The sequence below is a fragment of the Alexandromys fortis genome, unplaced genomic scaffold (genome assembly GCF_014885135.2).
Source record: "Alexandromys fortis isolate MF-2015 unplaced genomic scaffold, M_Fortis_MF-2015_v1.1 scaffold_79, whole genome shotgun sequence".
Classification (NCBI taxonomy): Eukaryota; Metazoa; Chordata; class Mammalia; order Rodentia; family Cricetidae; genus Alexandromys; species Alexandromys fortis.
The window spans coordinates 676165-692258 of NW_026067964.1; the positions used below are offsets into that span (position 1 = coordinate 676165).

General features: G+C 47.7%; 1 protein-coding gene across 1 annotated transcript in view; it reads right to left on the minus strand.

Annotated features, from left to right (window-relative positions):
- Window positions 1–7193: 7193 nt before the first annotated feature.
- Mrps27 (mitochondrial ribosomal protein S27) overlaps window positions 7194–16094 on the minus strand; it is an 86320-nt gene continuing 77419 nt past the window's right edge. Inside the window, exons 8-11 of the mRNA XM_050153829.1 lie at window positions 14796–14898; window positions 12715–12857; window positions 10369–10542; window positions 7194–8212 (exon numbers count right to left, since the gene is read on the minus strand). Coding sequence (XP_050009786.1) covers window positions 7973–8212; window positions 10369–10542; window positions 12715–12857; window positions 14796–14898 — 660 coding nt within the window. The 3' untranslated portion in view covers window positions 7194–7972. The remainder of the gene's footprint in view (window positions 8213–10368; window positions 10543–12714; window positions 12858–14795; window positions 14899–16094) is intronic.

Sequence of the window (16094 nt, forward strand, 5' to 3'; positions counted from 1 at the left end):
CACTCGTGTGCTGAGACGTCTTTGGCTTCCATATCACCATGATCGGGCATTTCATGGTGGGCTCACTGTCTATGGCCCCTAGCTCCTCAGGGGAGGGCTTTGTGCCCACAAGGAAGAGGCTTCTGAATATGAATTTTGTAATCGAGTGGGCATTTGATGACAGGTGAAGCCCAGCCTGGGAAACATGCACCCCAGCAGTGCCCAGCACATTGGAGTACAGTACACGGTGGATAACTTCTGAGCTCATTTTAAGGGTTAGTATTTTGAACTGTAGCAATGAAGAAATTAAAAAAAAAAATGCCTTCATACCATTAGGTAATCAAAAAATAGTTTCTATTTTTAAATCATATATGTGTGTGTGTACATATATATATTTCTCCATAGCCCTTGATCCAGCATTTAAATTCCATAATGGAATTTATTTTCTGATGGGTTTGAGAATAATAAAGAATAAACTCCCTGTCAATGAACATGTCAAGGACAGGTCTAGAATCTGCTGTGCATATTCAATCTCAAGAAGCACACAGACTCAGTAATGATCTTGCTTTAAACAAATATTTAAACATTTTATTCACGTAAAAGGGACATTGCTACTATTATTTGTAAATGGACTTTTCTCTCCCACCTGCCTGTTCCCAAATACCTGGTGGTCCCTTCCCAAATTACCAGAGACTCATATGAATTGTAAATGCTCGGCAGATAGCTCAGGCTTATTACTAACTAGCTCTTACATTTAAATTAACCCATTTCTATTGATCTATCTATTGCCACATGACTCATGACTTTACCTGTTATTTCTTGGGTGGCTCACTGGCATCTCTCCCGAATCTGCCCTTCTTCATCCAAGTCCTCAGTCCTGCCTAACTTTATTCTGCCTTGCTATAGGTGAATCAGTTTTATTATTAACCAATGAGTACTGCATATTCACAGCATACAGAAGGATTATCCCACAGCAACTATTTTTAAGCTTCCTCATTTTTGTACAAAAAAATAGCATCTTCATGGCCATCAGCAAAGGCCAAATCATAGGAAAGAAAAGTTTTTTTTTTTTTTTTTTTTTTTGGTAGAAATCATTAGACTATAAGGCAAGCTTCCGGATGTTGCTGTTGGGAAGCCACAAAGTGGGGTTTTACAATATGTATAATTTTCAGCACTGAAAAGTTCACGTTCACCTCCCATTTTCTGGTATTATAATTCACTAAGCTGAAATAAACTCCCCGGGCCCATTTTATTAGCTCTCCTCCATACCCAGTGAGGCTATTGGGTGTCAACAGAACCACAGTCCCCTGACTCTCATGGTCATGTCACAGCGTCTTTCAGGGACTCCAGACTTCTAGCCTATTTATCTGGCATCAAATTCATACAAGTCACCATTTGCCCCTTTCCCTGAGGAACCGTGTTCAGAAAGAATAATGATCCACCCTTCAGTATATATTTCATACGCCTATTTTGCCAGAAAGGGAACAAGCCACATTGCTTGCCCAGTTAATCTCACTGCAGGAAGTCTCTTGGGTACTCTCCTCATAGGTCTTACGCCAGGAGTTTTGAGCTATTAGGATTTTAGACTGGGGAGTTCTTGAGGTGTGTGGTAGGGGGCTCTCTGCTCTCCTGTGCTCTCTGAGATGGTTTTTTAGCAGTCCTGGCTTTTATTCAGAAGATCACCCTTCAGCTGAAGTGTCCAAATACCAACAAACATTAGTAAAGGTGCCCCAGAAGGAAACTATTCCTGTTTGAGAAGCACTGCCTTGGGTTTGCTCCAGGCTCCTGCAGAGAGCCGCTACTGGGATATTTGCTGGTTGTGGTAGTAAGCTAGGAGGCCAACAGTGCCACCAGCCAATGAAGGAATGGGGCTCACACATATGCACTTGACTGTCATGGCCCTTGGTGCAAGATGCCGAGGTGTGTACCGGACGACTCTTGGAGGGTCCCCAACATGAGTGAACCTGCCCTACCCCCACTTAACTGTGCTTGCAGTTGGTTTTCCTTCTTTCCCTGTCGAATTTCTCCCTCCTGGCACGTAGTCACTCCAATTGAGTTCTTGCCTTCTATCCTGTTTCTGTGTGTGTGTGCATGCGCAGGGTCGAAAGTTGGGGGACATACTTCAAGATAATGACCTGCTAAATCTTGACTCAGCTCTCCAGACCATTGAGGGTGGCCTTGGTGCTGCCCCATTTTTCTGAGACTTTGTTTTCATATCTGTGTTAATCTTTCTTTCTCTCTCTCTCTCTTTCTTCTTTTGGTTTTTCGAGACAGAGTTTCTCTGCAGCCTTGAAACTTGTCCTGGAACTCACTCTGTAGCCCAGGCTAGCCTCGAACTCACAGAGATCCACCTATCTCTGCCTCCCGAGTGCTGGGATTAAAGGCGTGCGCCACCACCGCCCATCACATTCTTAATGGACTAAATATGATAATGCAAATGGTTTACTATGCCATTTGGTTAGGGATGTTAAATAAATATTAGCTTTTTCTGGGTGTGCTGGTGCAGGCTTCTAGAATCTTCACTTCCTAGTCATCTGCTTGGAGGTAGGTAATGTTCCCCATGCCTATAAAACCTCTACCTGACAAATTTCACTTGGCCTGAATTATTCACGAGTTCCCTTGTGGTTAAGGCCTCACCTGGTTGAGGCGATATATATATATGGCTGTGGGTGCGTCCATAGTTCAGTGGGAGAATACAGCTCAGTACTCAGACTTTCAACCTTAGAGGAAATTTTACTCAGCAAATGTAAGTGCTCTCCTGGCGGTAATGACTATTCTCTGGACACAGTAATTTAGAAGGCAGGAACTCCTGTCTTCATGGAGTTTAAAGTTTGGTGACACTCTCACAGATGGGTTCAGAAAATTCATTCGGAATTCCTAAAATGGATAGGAGTTGACAGGTAAAGGGACTGCGAATATGCCACGAGGACGGCTCATGAAAACTTAGAGGAACGGGGTGGGCTCTGGGTCAGTCTCTCCAATCCGTGGCAGTGGGAAGCCAGCGAGGAGGAAATCAAAACAAGTATTCCTCCTCTTCACTGGCTTCATTTGATTCCAAATGGTGCCCACTTCTCCAGGGCACACACCTACAATCTCAGTATTCGGGAGGCAGAGGATGGATGATGTTAAGCACAAGGCTAGCCTGGTCTACATAGCAAGACTCTGCCTTAACTATCAAAACAGAACAGAATAGCTGAGAGAGACCGACACAGAGCAAAGCTGAGACTCCTGACTCGCTCTGGTACATCAGGAGCTCCATACAGCCTCAGGAAAACAGGCCTGCCAGAGTGATGGATACGTCAGGAAGCCAAGAGAGCCAGCAGAGCGTCACATTCCACAGAGGTAGAGGAAGCACAACACTCCAGGTCATCAGAATGTAGCAGGAAGAGGGCCCTTAAGGGGTGACTCGGAGCTCACAGGAGAGAGTCCAAACCCCAGTTTGCTGGCGTTGGTTACGAGAGCCCCAAGCATCTCTAGGCAAGACAAGCAGTGGCGATAGTCCTCGCGGGGTGTGTCTCTGCCAGGCCCACTTCCACATCCTTGTTTTTACACAGGCAGGAAGCCTGCTTCCACCTGGACCTCAGACTGCATCCACTGGGCCCAAAGGACACGGGGCTTCTAAAAATGTTCCTTATACCCAGTTCTGATTCCCTGTTCCACCTCAGCACCCATTTATATACACTTATTCTCTGCAGCGGTTAAAGATTCCCCAAAGGGCACCACGGCCGGGATAAAAGACAAAAAAATGGCATGATGAGTTATCGGTATGCAAGGCAAAACCAGGAGGCTGTCGGGCAGGGCTGGAGGTTTGCCATCAGCAAGAGAAGGAGCTGTAATCTGTTCATTTCCAGGCCACTGGCGGTTTCTAACAAAATCTACAGCCTCAGGCTCGCCTAAAGAGCAAGGGGTAGAGAGCCTGCTGTGCAAACAAGACCTGAGTTACAATCCAAATCAATACAGTTCACACCTATAACCCTAGTGCTGAGTGCGTCTGTGCAGACATGGATCCTTGGAGTTCATTAGCCAGCCAGTCTAGCTGAATCCATGCCCAGTGAGAAAGGGCATGGTAGAGGAAGACACCCAACAGCAGCTTCTGGTTTCCATGCGCACATGTGTGCACACCTATGTGTATGACACACACACACACATCCACACTCACAATCTCCAATCTTCCCACGGGGTACTGATGGCTCAGTAAAAGCAGATAGAACACAGCGCAAAGGTCGGGACCCACAAAGCCCCAAGGGAAGGACACAAAGCATTTGTATTAGACTTGTTTTCCACTTGCCTTTTTAGTAAGGTGAGTAGGCCATGGGCGCGAACTGTTCATTCCCGCCCCCCCCCCCCCCTTGAGCACATTTACTCTGCGCTGGACTGTGTTCACGAGGGCCATCTACAGATGTCAGCTTGTGGCACATGGTGGGGGGTAATTAAAGCACAAAGCAGGTACTTCCCCTCACGGGTGCTTGTCCGTCTCCCTGCCTGCCCAGCTCTTCTGAAGCTCCCCATCACTTTACCTGTGTCTGACACCTCCTCAGCCCCTGAAATGTTATTATCTTTACAGATTTAGTTATTTTTAGGTTTACGTGTATGAGTGTTTTACCTGCATGTGTTTGTGTACATGTGTGCCTGACTGCTCAAACAGGCCAAATGAGGGCACCAGATCAGGTGCACAGCCAGTGCTCTTAACTACTAAGCCATCTCTCTGGCCCCTGGAACCTACGTTATCTGAAGGTAGATCTATATTACACATTACTGTCTTTACCACAGCATTAGGATGGTGCACTGCATACAGAACATGCTAAACAAAAAACCATGCACAGAATGTATGTGATGCAGACCTCAAGTTCATCAGGTGGTGGCTGGCGAGGCCAAGTGCAGGAGCTCATGAAGAGATAATTGGCCGTCGTTGAAAACCAAGTCGCACCAATGGACTGATAGGGCTGAAAGCCAAACTCCCAAGGTCTAATCAATAAACCACCAGCTGGTCGGCTTCCATGCTGAGATAAGGAAGGAGAGGAATGAGCTTGGTATTAACCCATAGGTGAATGTTATATTACTATTAATAGGATAGATAGGATGGAGGGCATTTAACTCAGACTTCAGACCTAGATGGAAATCATCCCTAGAGATGAAACCATGTAGAGCATCCAAGTATGGATCGACACTACAAATAGGAGGAAGAGGATAGTAAGTTATCACTTGAAAGAGGAGAGACGGTGGAGAGAAGTGGTAAGGTTCGGGTACCCTTGAGGGTGAGAGAAGGGAGAGCAAGGCTATGTGATGTGACCCCATTTTCCTGACGAAGTAGAAGGCATCTCCTCAGTTCTCACACTAAGGGTCTTGGGGTCACCCAGAGTGGTGGGGCTACTGAAGTCAAAATGAGTCTGCCGCTAAACAAAATGATTTCAGAGCACAGCCGTAACTGTGCAGAGAAATTTAATTAGCAAATTAGCACTCTGCACTAACACTGGCTCAGAAGCAGACAGAAAGGAAACCAATTATGACATATCAATTACTCCTATGGCACTCATACAAAGAACCAAACATCGAGGGGCTTAAAAACTGACAGAACATTCTGGAGGCTCAAAATCCAGTCATGGTAGGGCTAAGCCGTCTACAGCCTCCAGGGGAAACTCCTCCCTTCCTCCTCCATGAGGAGGTTGGTGGGCCTCTGAGCTCATGGCTGGTCCACTTACACCCCACCCGTTTCCATGGGGCCTTCCTTCCACACTACGCTTGTCTCTGTATCACACTCCCCTTTAAAGAACACCGGTCTTCAGGGGTTAGCAATCTCATTTTAATCTGATTCCCTCCACAAAAGACCTTATTCCCAACTAAGGCCAGATTCCAAGGCAGGTCCATGGAAGCTAAGTGGGTCCAAATAAACAGAGAAGGAAAGATGCTAACACAGCGGTTTCCGACCTGTGGATCATGGCCACTCTGGGGGGGGGGCATCTCAGCTATTCTGCATATCAGATATTTACATTATGATTCATAACAGTAGCACAATTAGTTGTGAAGTAGTAACAAAATGATTTTACAGGTGGGGGTCACCACAACATGAGGAATTGCCTGGGTTGGAGGGAGGCGGGTAAGGATCCAGACCGTGAGGATCAAGTTTGGTTGAGAGTACAGACAAAAGGGCTGCAGGTGGGAGGGACAGAGAAAGCTGGCTCAACAGGGGCCATGGTATGAGATAAAAGCTGAGACAGGCACCTCGAAACCAAGACCTTGGATAGCTGGCCCCAGGTTCTCCCAGCCTGAGCTAGGAGGGAAGCCTGCGATGGGACGTCCACTGCACAGGAGACACCAATGGAAGGGGCAGGGGACAACTATAGCTAGAAGCCTCAGTTGTCAAGTAAGACAGGACGGCATCAGAGTTTAGGAGACGGCTGTGCCAGGTGAGCGAAGAGTTCCCAGGATGAGGACTCAGCCACAGGGGAATCTAAGGCGGGGACTTTGTGGGCTCCAGCTTGGGCAGTGACTCGGGGAAAGGAATGTTTTTTTTTCTGCAAGGACTGGAACTGCAATAAGGGGACCAGGGGAAGAATAATAAATAAGATGCTTCAATAGCAACAGTCATTCCTTGGTTGCCATTGGATCTATCCTGAATCTATAAAAGAACGGCCGAGAAAACCCTGCCTTTGATTAACCAGAATCCAGCCCTGACTTCTGGGGATGACCCGAGTCAGTGCTGCTAGCCTGGAGGACCCTGGAGGTCAGACATGGGGGACACCGTGTGGGTTGGGACAGCAGCAGCTGCTTAGGGGAGGTACTTAGCTTCACCTCCTCCCTTACCGCATGGGGTTAATGGCGCTACCTCACGGCAGGTCTCTGAGGACTGTAATGACTGTTATTACACAGTCATAGCCTGATGGATGAGGGCTAAAATGTGCTGTTCAAGACAGCAAAATTAAGGGCCAGACCCCCTCTCTCCTTCCTTTTCACCAAGGATAAATTTTCTGTGATTATTTTGGTGTTCTACAGGCTTTGACAGAATACAACCTTGGATACAGATGCGCCACTGCATTAAGGGCAGCATTACACAGCAGGCCAAGTCCCCGACCCTCTCCCAGAAAGGCTCCCAAGAATATTACTGTTCCACCTTCTGACAGTCCGCACTGATTCCATCCCTACACACTCCAAGTCCCATCCTTTACTAGAAAGCTTTGCCCTAAAGTTGTCTGTGTGTACACATGTGCACACACATATACCAAAGGTTCATTTTTTATTTCTGACAATGTGTGGAAGTTAGTCTAATATGCTGAAGAAGCCAGGCCACAAGGACCTCACCCAGGGCCAAGTTTCTTCTCCAAAGTCCCCGCATTCTGTAAGGGTCACCATGGGTTCCTACAATCAGACAGCTAGTGAGGCTGTGGTCTGGAGACCAAGCTGGGCTTCTTCCAGAGGGGAAAGAGGAGGGCAGAGTGTGGGGGGAAGAGGCAGCAGGATGTCTGAGCACCCAGGGCCCAATCACCAGGCTATCTGCACTAGCCAGGGGACAATGCGACACAAGGTCTCAGAACAGGCAGCATGGGCCACTCAGACCCCGCGCTGCAGCCTCAGCTGTAGCGTCATCCATCACCCGCGCGTCGTCCATCACCCGCACCGGATATGGGGAACTTTTCACACTGTGCCCAGGACTCCACTGTGAGCCCTGAAAGCCCGGTAGAGATTCTGCTGGTGGTTTCGGCCCAGTCACTTGCCACTTTCTTAGTTTCTTGGCCCTTGACATCTGGATGGGCAGACAGTGCCCTGTCAGCAGCACTCTGTGGGCTGTGCATGGCTTGCGGTGAAAAAGGGGAAGCTGGACAGTAGAGTGTGAGTCCCATCCTATCAGTGCAGAACGCTGCAGTGGTCCACACAGTCCTGAGTCCACTCTGTCTAAGCAGAACGCTGGGGTGGCCCACACAGTCCTGACTCCCAGTCTGTCCAAGCAGAATGCTGAGGTGGCCCACACAGTCCTTGAGCAGGGCCAGCATAGGGCCCTTCAGGCTGCAGTCTTTGCTGCACTCAGCGACTGGTATTCTTGCCTTGCTCTCTCCCTCTGCTCCTGTTCCCGCTGGATCAACTGCATCCGCTCTAGGTGCCACTCACGCAATTTCTGCTCATAAGTGGCCAGGTCCTCGGCCTCACAGGCGGGGAGTTTCTCTCTCACAAGCTGGGTGGTCAGAGTCAAAAGACCTTCTGACTCAATCCTGCCCAACTCCTGCAGTTTGGACTGAGAGGCCTGTAGGAAACAGGGAAAAAAAAAAAAAGAAAGAAAGAAAAGATAAGGGACCAGGTGAGAGAAAAAGAGGAAATGAGAAGCAATTAAATCCTCTGCTAAGCAGCCACACAATCTGCTGCAGGAAAGCTGCTTGGCAGGAAGCGCCCAGGCCTCTCCTCCAGGTGCAGCTGGTTTTTCCAGCTCAGCAGTTACACAAAATCAGGGCTGCAGCACGTGTAATCACGATTACACCACCTTCTCACAAAGCACAATTCCACTGCCCGTACTCCCTGAGTGCACAGCAGAGGTGCAATCCACAGGTCCATTGGGGCCTGCCCCTAACCGAGCAGGGAGCTCCAGGTAACAGGATTCTAGGATGCTAACAAGATGGGCAGAGACTTCTGAAGCCAGAGCCGGTTCATCCCTGTCTTTTTGTTTATGTGACTTCAGTCCTACTCTTGGCTCTTTTCAACAGATGGGATTCATTTCAGCAACTTCTCACGAGTGCGTGCGCAGGGCCGGCCTCCACCTGCTGGGCTCCCCTGCAGATGGCCCTAACCTCCCGCCTGCTTACAGCTCCATCTGAGATGGCAGGCCAGTTGGGTCAGCGCAGTGTTCCCGCTGAAGTACTAAAAAGCATTAATCTACTTAAGCAAAGAGTGCCTTGTAGGGCCCCAAACGCAGGTTAGAGGCAGATGTCCATGTAGTGGACAGGATAAGGCCTGGCCAGCAAGAATGGTGGGAGAAGGGACGGCCCATGAGCTCCAAGGGGCGGGCAGGCCTAATTACAGAGAAGCCAGCCCCAAGACTAATGCACATCAGGTAACAGGAAGGAAAGGAAGTGTAAACTGAAAGTGATTTCTCTCTGGCATCATTTCCCAGGTTGTCTGAATCCAAAGAGATGGCCAGGGACACAGAACAGAATAGTGAGGAGCAGAGTTTTGTCCAAAGTCAACTTCAGTTGCGGATAGGCTCCGTGTTGTCTCCCTAGGAGCCCTGTGAGGACAAAGGGAGGGCAGTGGGGCTAACATGGCTGAGGTCACAGCTAGCAGGCTACAAACACTCGCGTCTGCTCTTTCCTGAATGGTCGTGAGGTGTCCTGTGGAGGTACGAGGGCTGAGAAGTTAATGAAGGCACATGTCTCCATCCTTTGATGCCGACACTCAGGAACTGTCAACGAAACATGGTCAATGAGAACCCGTGGGGTGAAGGAGACTTTTTTCTTTAAGCTTTGTACATTGGCAGGCAAAGTTAGGAGGGAAGGAAGGACTGTGTATAAATTCTCTCTCTGCTTTGTTCTCAGGGTGTGATGGGAACACTATTTTTTTTTTTATTCCCAGTTTCAAGTTATAGAGGAAAGAAGCTGGGCAATGACTTCCTTAAAAAAGTACTGGGAAAAACAACCGCCTACAATATACTGGGATCCCACTATGATAAGAGGAAAGGCTTCCCAGGGCTGCTTCAGAAGACACAGACTCAAGTGTGAGAGTCCAGCAACACTTCTTCCTACCCAGCGTGAAAAGGTACAGCTGGCCAGCTGGCACAGATGGAAAACTTTTCTGCTTATATAATGATTTTATAATTATAATTTCTTTATAAAGGGGGGGGGCATGGGTTTTCTTCCCTGACACTGACGGTGAGCACTTTAGGACACAGAGTTCAAAGCCAGCTTGAGCACTCAGTGCTGTTCGGGAAACCTGTTTCCATACGCGTGTGGTGTCAGGCAGTGCCTCTAATGCCCCCTGAAAGCGCAAAGCTGCCATGAGCCACAAAGGAAGCCGGAGTCTTATCGCTGCATGCTGAAAATGTGACCGATGTCTACCTGGGTTTCTGATCGAGCACATGGGGTGCAGTGAAGAGAAATGACTAGACACTTTCCACACTGAGAGGGAGTCAGGCGATTGTTAACAGGAGGAAAGGTTATCCACCCGTCAGACACACGAGGATCATTGGGGATGCATGCTGCCTTACTGAACAACACTGTCACTGATTAGGGCAAACTCACAAAAATTCCACCTGTTTCTCTTAAGGCCACAGCCTGTGGGGAGCAACACAAACGCAGTTCTTGATGTGAGTTTTGATGCCTTTGTGTGGGACTGATGCAGAGAAGCCTGTCCATCACCAGAGAAGCATGTTCATGCATGGCTGGGAGAGGCTCAACTTCTGCTCTCAATCACCTTAAATCGCTCCAGGTATTGGGGAAGCTTCGAATGTTCTGGTTCCTCAATGTCCAGCTGCTCCACCACGTCTGCTGAGCCCAAGCTACCTTCACCTTCCTGGGGCTGTGTCTCTTCCTGGGGCTGGTCAGCTGGAGATGTCACCACCTTCAGGACTCCGTCCAGCACATTGAGCTGTCAGAATGACATCATTCGTTATGGGCTTGACTTTGTGAAAGCCAGAGACAAAGAAAGAGGAAAGGGGAGACCCAAGACTCAGGATGGTAACAGCCAGGGGTTATTGGAACGGCTGACCATGCATGAAGTGCTGAGTCCAATCCCCAGTGCTGCAAACAAGGAAGAAGGAGACACAACAATTATATTCCTATACATTAGCCACACCTGTCAGACAGCACGAGGAACTCAGTATATAACAAAAGCTACAGACATGAGCTAAGAATTATCTGTAGGAGCGAATCAGCACAATGGTAAATTAAGTATGTTTTTAATTAACCAGGTAGGGAGGCAGGAATTACATTTGATGGGCATTAAAGGACCGCCCCCACTTTCATGTCTTTCTTTGGAGTCAGTCTGGAACTGGGACAAAGGGAAAGAAAAGACCACCACAGACCACAAACAACAAAAGGCCACTCTGAATGCACATTAAAGCCGCAGGCTATAGGCACCCCTTCACCCCCAGGAGATTCCAGCTCATGGAGTAGTATAAATTAGGGATCTGTCTAATCCACAGAAGCTGTTGGCCGTGGCCAGAGATGCACACAGGAAATTCATTCTAACGAGGGGGTTTCTGGGACTTAAACAGTAAACAACTGAAAACATGGAGGTTCTTTTATCTGGCTCTCTTGCTCCTCTACCTCCACTGTGTGGCACACTTCCTTAACCTGTGCAGGACTTGGTCATCAGAAGCGGGAGGAGATAGTAGCAAGGCCGCATAAGCACCTGCTTGGACATCAATTGACCTCATCAGTGTCCCAGTAGAACAAAGCACCAATGCTACATTGTTTTCAATACTTTATGGACAAACTGGATATACATCACATTCTTGCTGACATGTGAATACATTCCTATAAATTAGAATAAAAAGAATGCAAAGTTGGCTGAAATTAGAAGGAATTATCCCTGGTGAAGGATTTGTATGTAAGTTTGTTTTCAATTACCAACACTGAATAGAGCCATCTTCAAACACACTTAGAAGTGTGTATCCTTGGGTCTAACGGCTGGGAAAGAACGTAAAGGGTTCAGTCAGCATAAGGTGCCACAGAAGGCACTGGGCCTAGTGTCTCCTGACTGAAACGAAAGCTTAGGGTGAGCCTCAGTGTATTTGGGGTCAAGTCCACACACGAGTAGCTCCAAGGCAACCTTTCATTTTGGTAAGACAGTGTCTGGGTCTCTCTGGATAGAGCAGCAGGGCCGGGTGGGAACACTACAGCTCAGTGTTCGATGTTAAAGTCTGCTATGTTTCCCAGCCTATGCCTAGTGAACTCACTGTCAGGGGTTTAGGTGACTAAGAAATGAACTTTGGCACAGGTAGGAGGACACTGAGACAGGCCATGTGAACACCTTAGACGGCTGGCAGGACCACAGGACATAGATTCGGCATCACTCATGCACCACAGTCAGTCCAAGGGGAAGGAAGAAGTCTTCTCCAGCATCCACGTTCTGTGCGGCTGATGAGGACTGAGTGGCTGTTCATGTGTCTGCACGTGGACTACAGAGGACAATCTCAGGAGTCACTCTTGGGCACTTTCTGCTTTTTTTGTTTGAGATGGGGGCTCTTGGCTTGGAACCTCACCTAGTAGTCTAGGCCAGCTAGCTAGTAAGCCTCCAGCGAGCCATGTCCCCCTGCTCCCACCCTGCAGCATGCACTGCTGTGCCTGGCACTTTAGGTTGCTCTGGGGATCTGAACTGAGGTACTTATACTTGTGAGGCAAATACCAACAGCCAGGATATTAAAAAAAATTGCTACCTAATCTTTCCAGACTGCATGAGGGATAAGTCCATCAAAATTATTTAATCTTTCTCTTATGCCTCCTTTAATTCCTTTTGGATGGGGGTCGGGGATGGTGAAGAGGATGGTATTTATTGAGCTGAGTTCGAACTGCAGGAGGAGAGGAGACAGCTTTCCTCTTACATAATGAGGCAGGAATCAACAATAATCTTACTTTCCATTGCCTTTCTGTCAGCAACATTGAAAATGTTTGTGGTTTCTTTTCATCCTTTTCAATCGAATAAATACCAATTCTACACAAAGACAGAAAGCTGGGGAAGGGGAAAGACAATAGGCAAAATTCACACCACCCAGACGAACAGTGATGGCTCCATCTGAGTGGAGGGGCAGGAACATACCGCTTCTCTACACAGCTTGAGGTCTTTAGGGGAGGAGGCCACCTTCTCCATCACTTGAAGGGCTCTGTCGAGGTAGCCTGGTTTCCATAGCAGAGGCATGTTGTGGTACACAGCCTGCAGTCCACGCTGCACTTCCACCTTCCCTGTGGCCGAGAGACCCACAAAGACCCCTCAGCTGTGTGTCCCCGGCATGTCTGCAGCCCGAGGCCACAGCAAGCACCAGCCTAGAGGAGGAACCGCACCCTGCACATTGTAAATGCAAGCTTGGTGAACACGTTTTAATAGATCCACCAGAGCCCGTGAATCACTGGCTGAAGAATTCTGAGACTGACAGAGTTTGCTCCAGAAGGCTGCCCTTAAGACAGAAGAAAATGGAAGTACTGTTTTTGTTTCAAGTTCAAAACCTTCCCGAGAAAAAGAGACTTTCACAACTCTCCTACAGAGAAAACCTCGTGAACATCTGATGGCTTTCCCTGCAAGGAAATATGCAACGTGCTTCAAAAATGCCAAGTCCAGTCTATTGTCTTTATGAAAAGACAGAGGAAAAACCAACCAACCAAACAAACAACCTAAATCTTCTTCTCATTGAGCATTATCAGTTCTTAAACCAGAATTCTAGCAATCTTCTGGCTCACAGAGCCTGAATATCCCCTGGGCTCCTCAAACTGTCATGCAGGCTGTGGTGGGACAGCAAGGCCTGGAAGTACAGGGCCCTTGGCACCAGGGAGCAGAGCCTTTCCACATTGGGAAGCAATGTCACCTTGAGCAGCTGGGTCTTAGTCTGCCTCTACTCATCTTTCCCGGGAAGGAGGATTTGGGAAGCGGTAGGAGGATACCAGCAGACAAAGCTCATCAGGACATGGCTAATTTTAGACCTTTAAGGTGCTTGGGCTGGACAGGGATCACTCTGAGTGAGGCTGCAGGGCAGGCCACAATGAAAGCAGGGGCGGGGCAGGGGTGTCTGATAGCGAGGCTGCCTATCACAGGGGACCAGGGCCATAAACAACAGCCAAGTGTATTTTCCAAGTGAACGATCCACGCAGTATAGCAGTCCTGAACAAAACTCTGAGCACAAAATGGAAGATTATGCAAATCAGTATCTAAATAGGAAGCAAATAAATGAAATGTGATTTTATACAAGAACTGCAGGCTGGGTGTGGGTCTTACACCTGCAGCCACAGCACCTAGTGAGTGGACACAGGAAGACTCAAGTTTGAAGCTACCTTGGGCTAGAGCAAGAACTTGTCTCTGAAGACCAAAAACTAAGGCTGAGGATACAGATCAGTTGGTAAAGGACATGCTTAAATCTTGGGTTCAATTTACAGCATCACACAAATCAGGCACGTCTGTAATTCTAGCACTTAAGAGGTAGTGGCTGGAGGGTAAGAAGCTAGGATTCCTCCAGTGACTACACAGTGAGTTCAAGGTCAGCTGGGGATGTAGGTAACTTTGTCTCACCAACCAACCAACCAAAAACCACAACCAAACACTATAAATAAAGCACCAAAACCCTCAACTCAAACTCAACAACAAAGAGAGTGAACACTCTTACGCTGGCCAGTCTAACAGACTGAGAGGAGACTGGTCTCTTAATCGTTTATATTAGAATCCACACTATATTTTGTTGGCAAAGCTTCGGCGGCCAAAGAGGTATTCCTTAGAGAGACGGGCAGAAGCAAGGAGCAAAGAAAAGGCACTTTCATGGAGGCCCGACTTCTGAGAGAAGAGGGGGTGGGGATATGGAATAGCATGCACCCATGAATCCCTCTGAGCTGGGGGTCTGCCCAGATTCCACACACCCCAGGTGCTGAGGCTGCCCTCTGCCAGGCAGAGCGCCAGAACTTCCTTGCTGATCAGGAGTGAATTCTACTACAGCTAACAGAGTGAGTCTTGACAGGTCTTATGATATCTCTCGACTGTCCATAACTGTAAGGCCACACTGAGACTTATTTTGTTGTCTATACATATAGGTTATAACTGGAACTTCACTAGCAAATTTAAACGAAGCTTTAATTATGAGCCAAAAAGTTGAGCCACATCTTTCCACAAAGAGCAATATTAATAAGGCTCACTTAGCTTACCAAGAAGTGCATAGCCATACAGTTGGGAACTCAAGCCCACTGTGTTCTTTTGTTTTAGGCCTGGAAGCAACAGGGACGCACCAAAGTTCCTTTCCTCTTCCCACTGCAACAAAAGACAAAAGACCATTGTCTGTTAAAGCCATGGACACTTCACACATGTGAGTCTTTTGGTGACACTAAACAGCATGTATTAAGCTGATGAAAATAACAGTTGTGTAAAAGTTAACCCAATACTAAAAATAAAAGGTATTCATATTAGAAAAAAAAAATCAGAACAGAAATGCCCTGTATATAGCTAAAAGATTCCCGGGTGGTGAAATCATGAAGTCGTTTTGGTTTTATTCTTTGTGCTCCTCGTTATTTCCCCTACTTCTGGTAATGAACCATTGCCTTTTGCAGTCAGAAAAAATAAAAGAAAATAGAGTACACTCTGGACCCCGCTGACTTGAGAGCGTCAAAGAGGCCCCACAGGCTGCCGGCTTCGTACGACACTGCTCCAGAGGGAGGGCGCACACTAACAACACAGCAGTGATAAGACTTCTCCACAGTGTTAGAATAAGTACCACCATTAAGTTGCTTTTAGAAAGATTTGTGCCTCTTGAAAACAAATTAGGCAATCAGAAACACTTAGTAACTATGTCTTTCAACCTAGGGTGTAAAATTGTACTTCAATAAAATAGAAGCCTTTTGAGACATGAAAAGAAAAAAAAAGGGGCAAAGCCACAAGCCTCACTGAGCCTGCCACACACCGTAACAGATGTGACTGGCGCTCCTTGGAGAGCAGAGCTCCGAGGAGGTGTGGCAACAACCCAGACAGTGGCAGCTGTGACCCTCCAGACCTAGCCCCTTCCCCCGCAGCACACATGCACAGGAGCTGGGGAAAGAGGCAGAGAAGGGAGGAGGTCTACAGCTGCAATTGCTGCATGGAGCAAGGCTCTGCGGTATTAAAGATCTCCTGCCCATGCTTCGTGAAGCACAAGCCCCAGATCTCGAGATTTTCCTACACCTTGGAAAACAGTGGATCGTTGGGAAGGGAAATTCCACATGGGCTTCCACAGTGCAGATAAAGAAGAGCTGCTCACTTTCCCAGGGCAAACCACTCTGGCTTTTGTACTTGTGCTGGAGCGTAAGCCCAGGGTCTTACACCTACTAATATACCACTACACTTCCTAAAGCCACCAATATAATCTAGGCAAGTTTGCTTCTCCCACTGAGAGCCTGAAAAGTGGGTCCAGTTCAGAATAAATAAGAAGCCTGCAAACATTTTCTTACACTTATTTTTTTTTTTTTTTTTTTTTT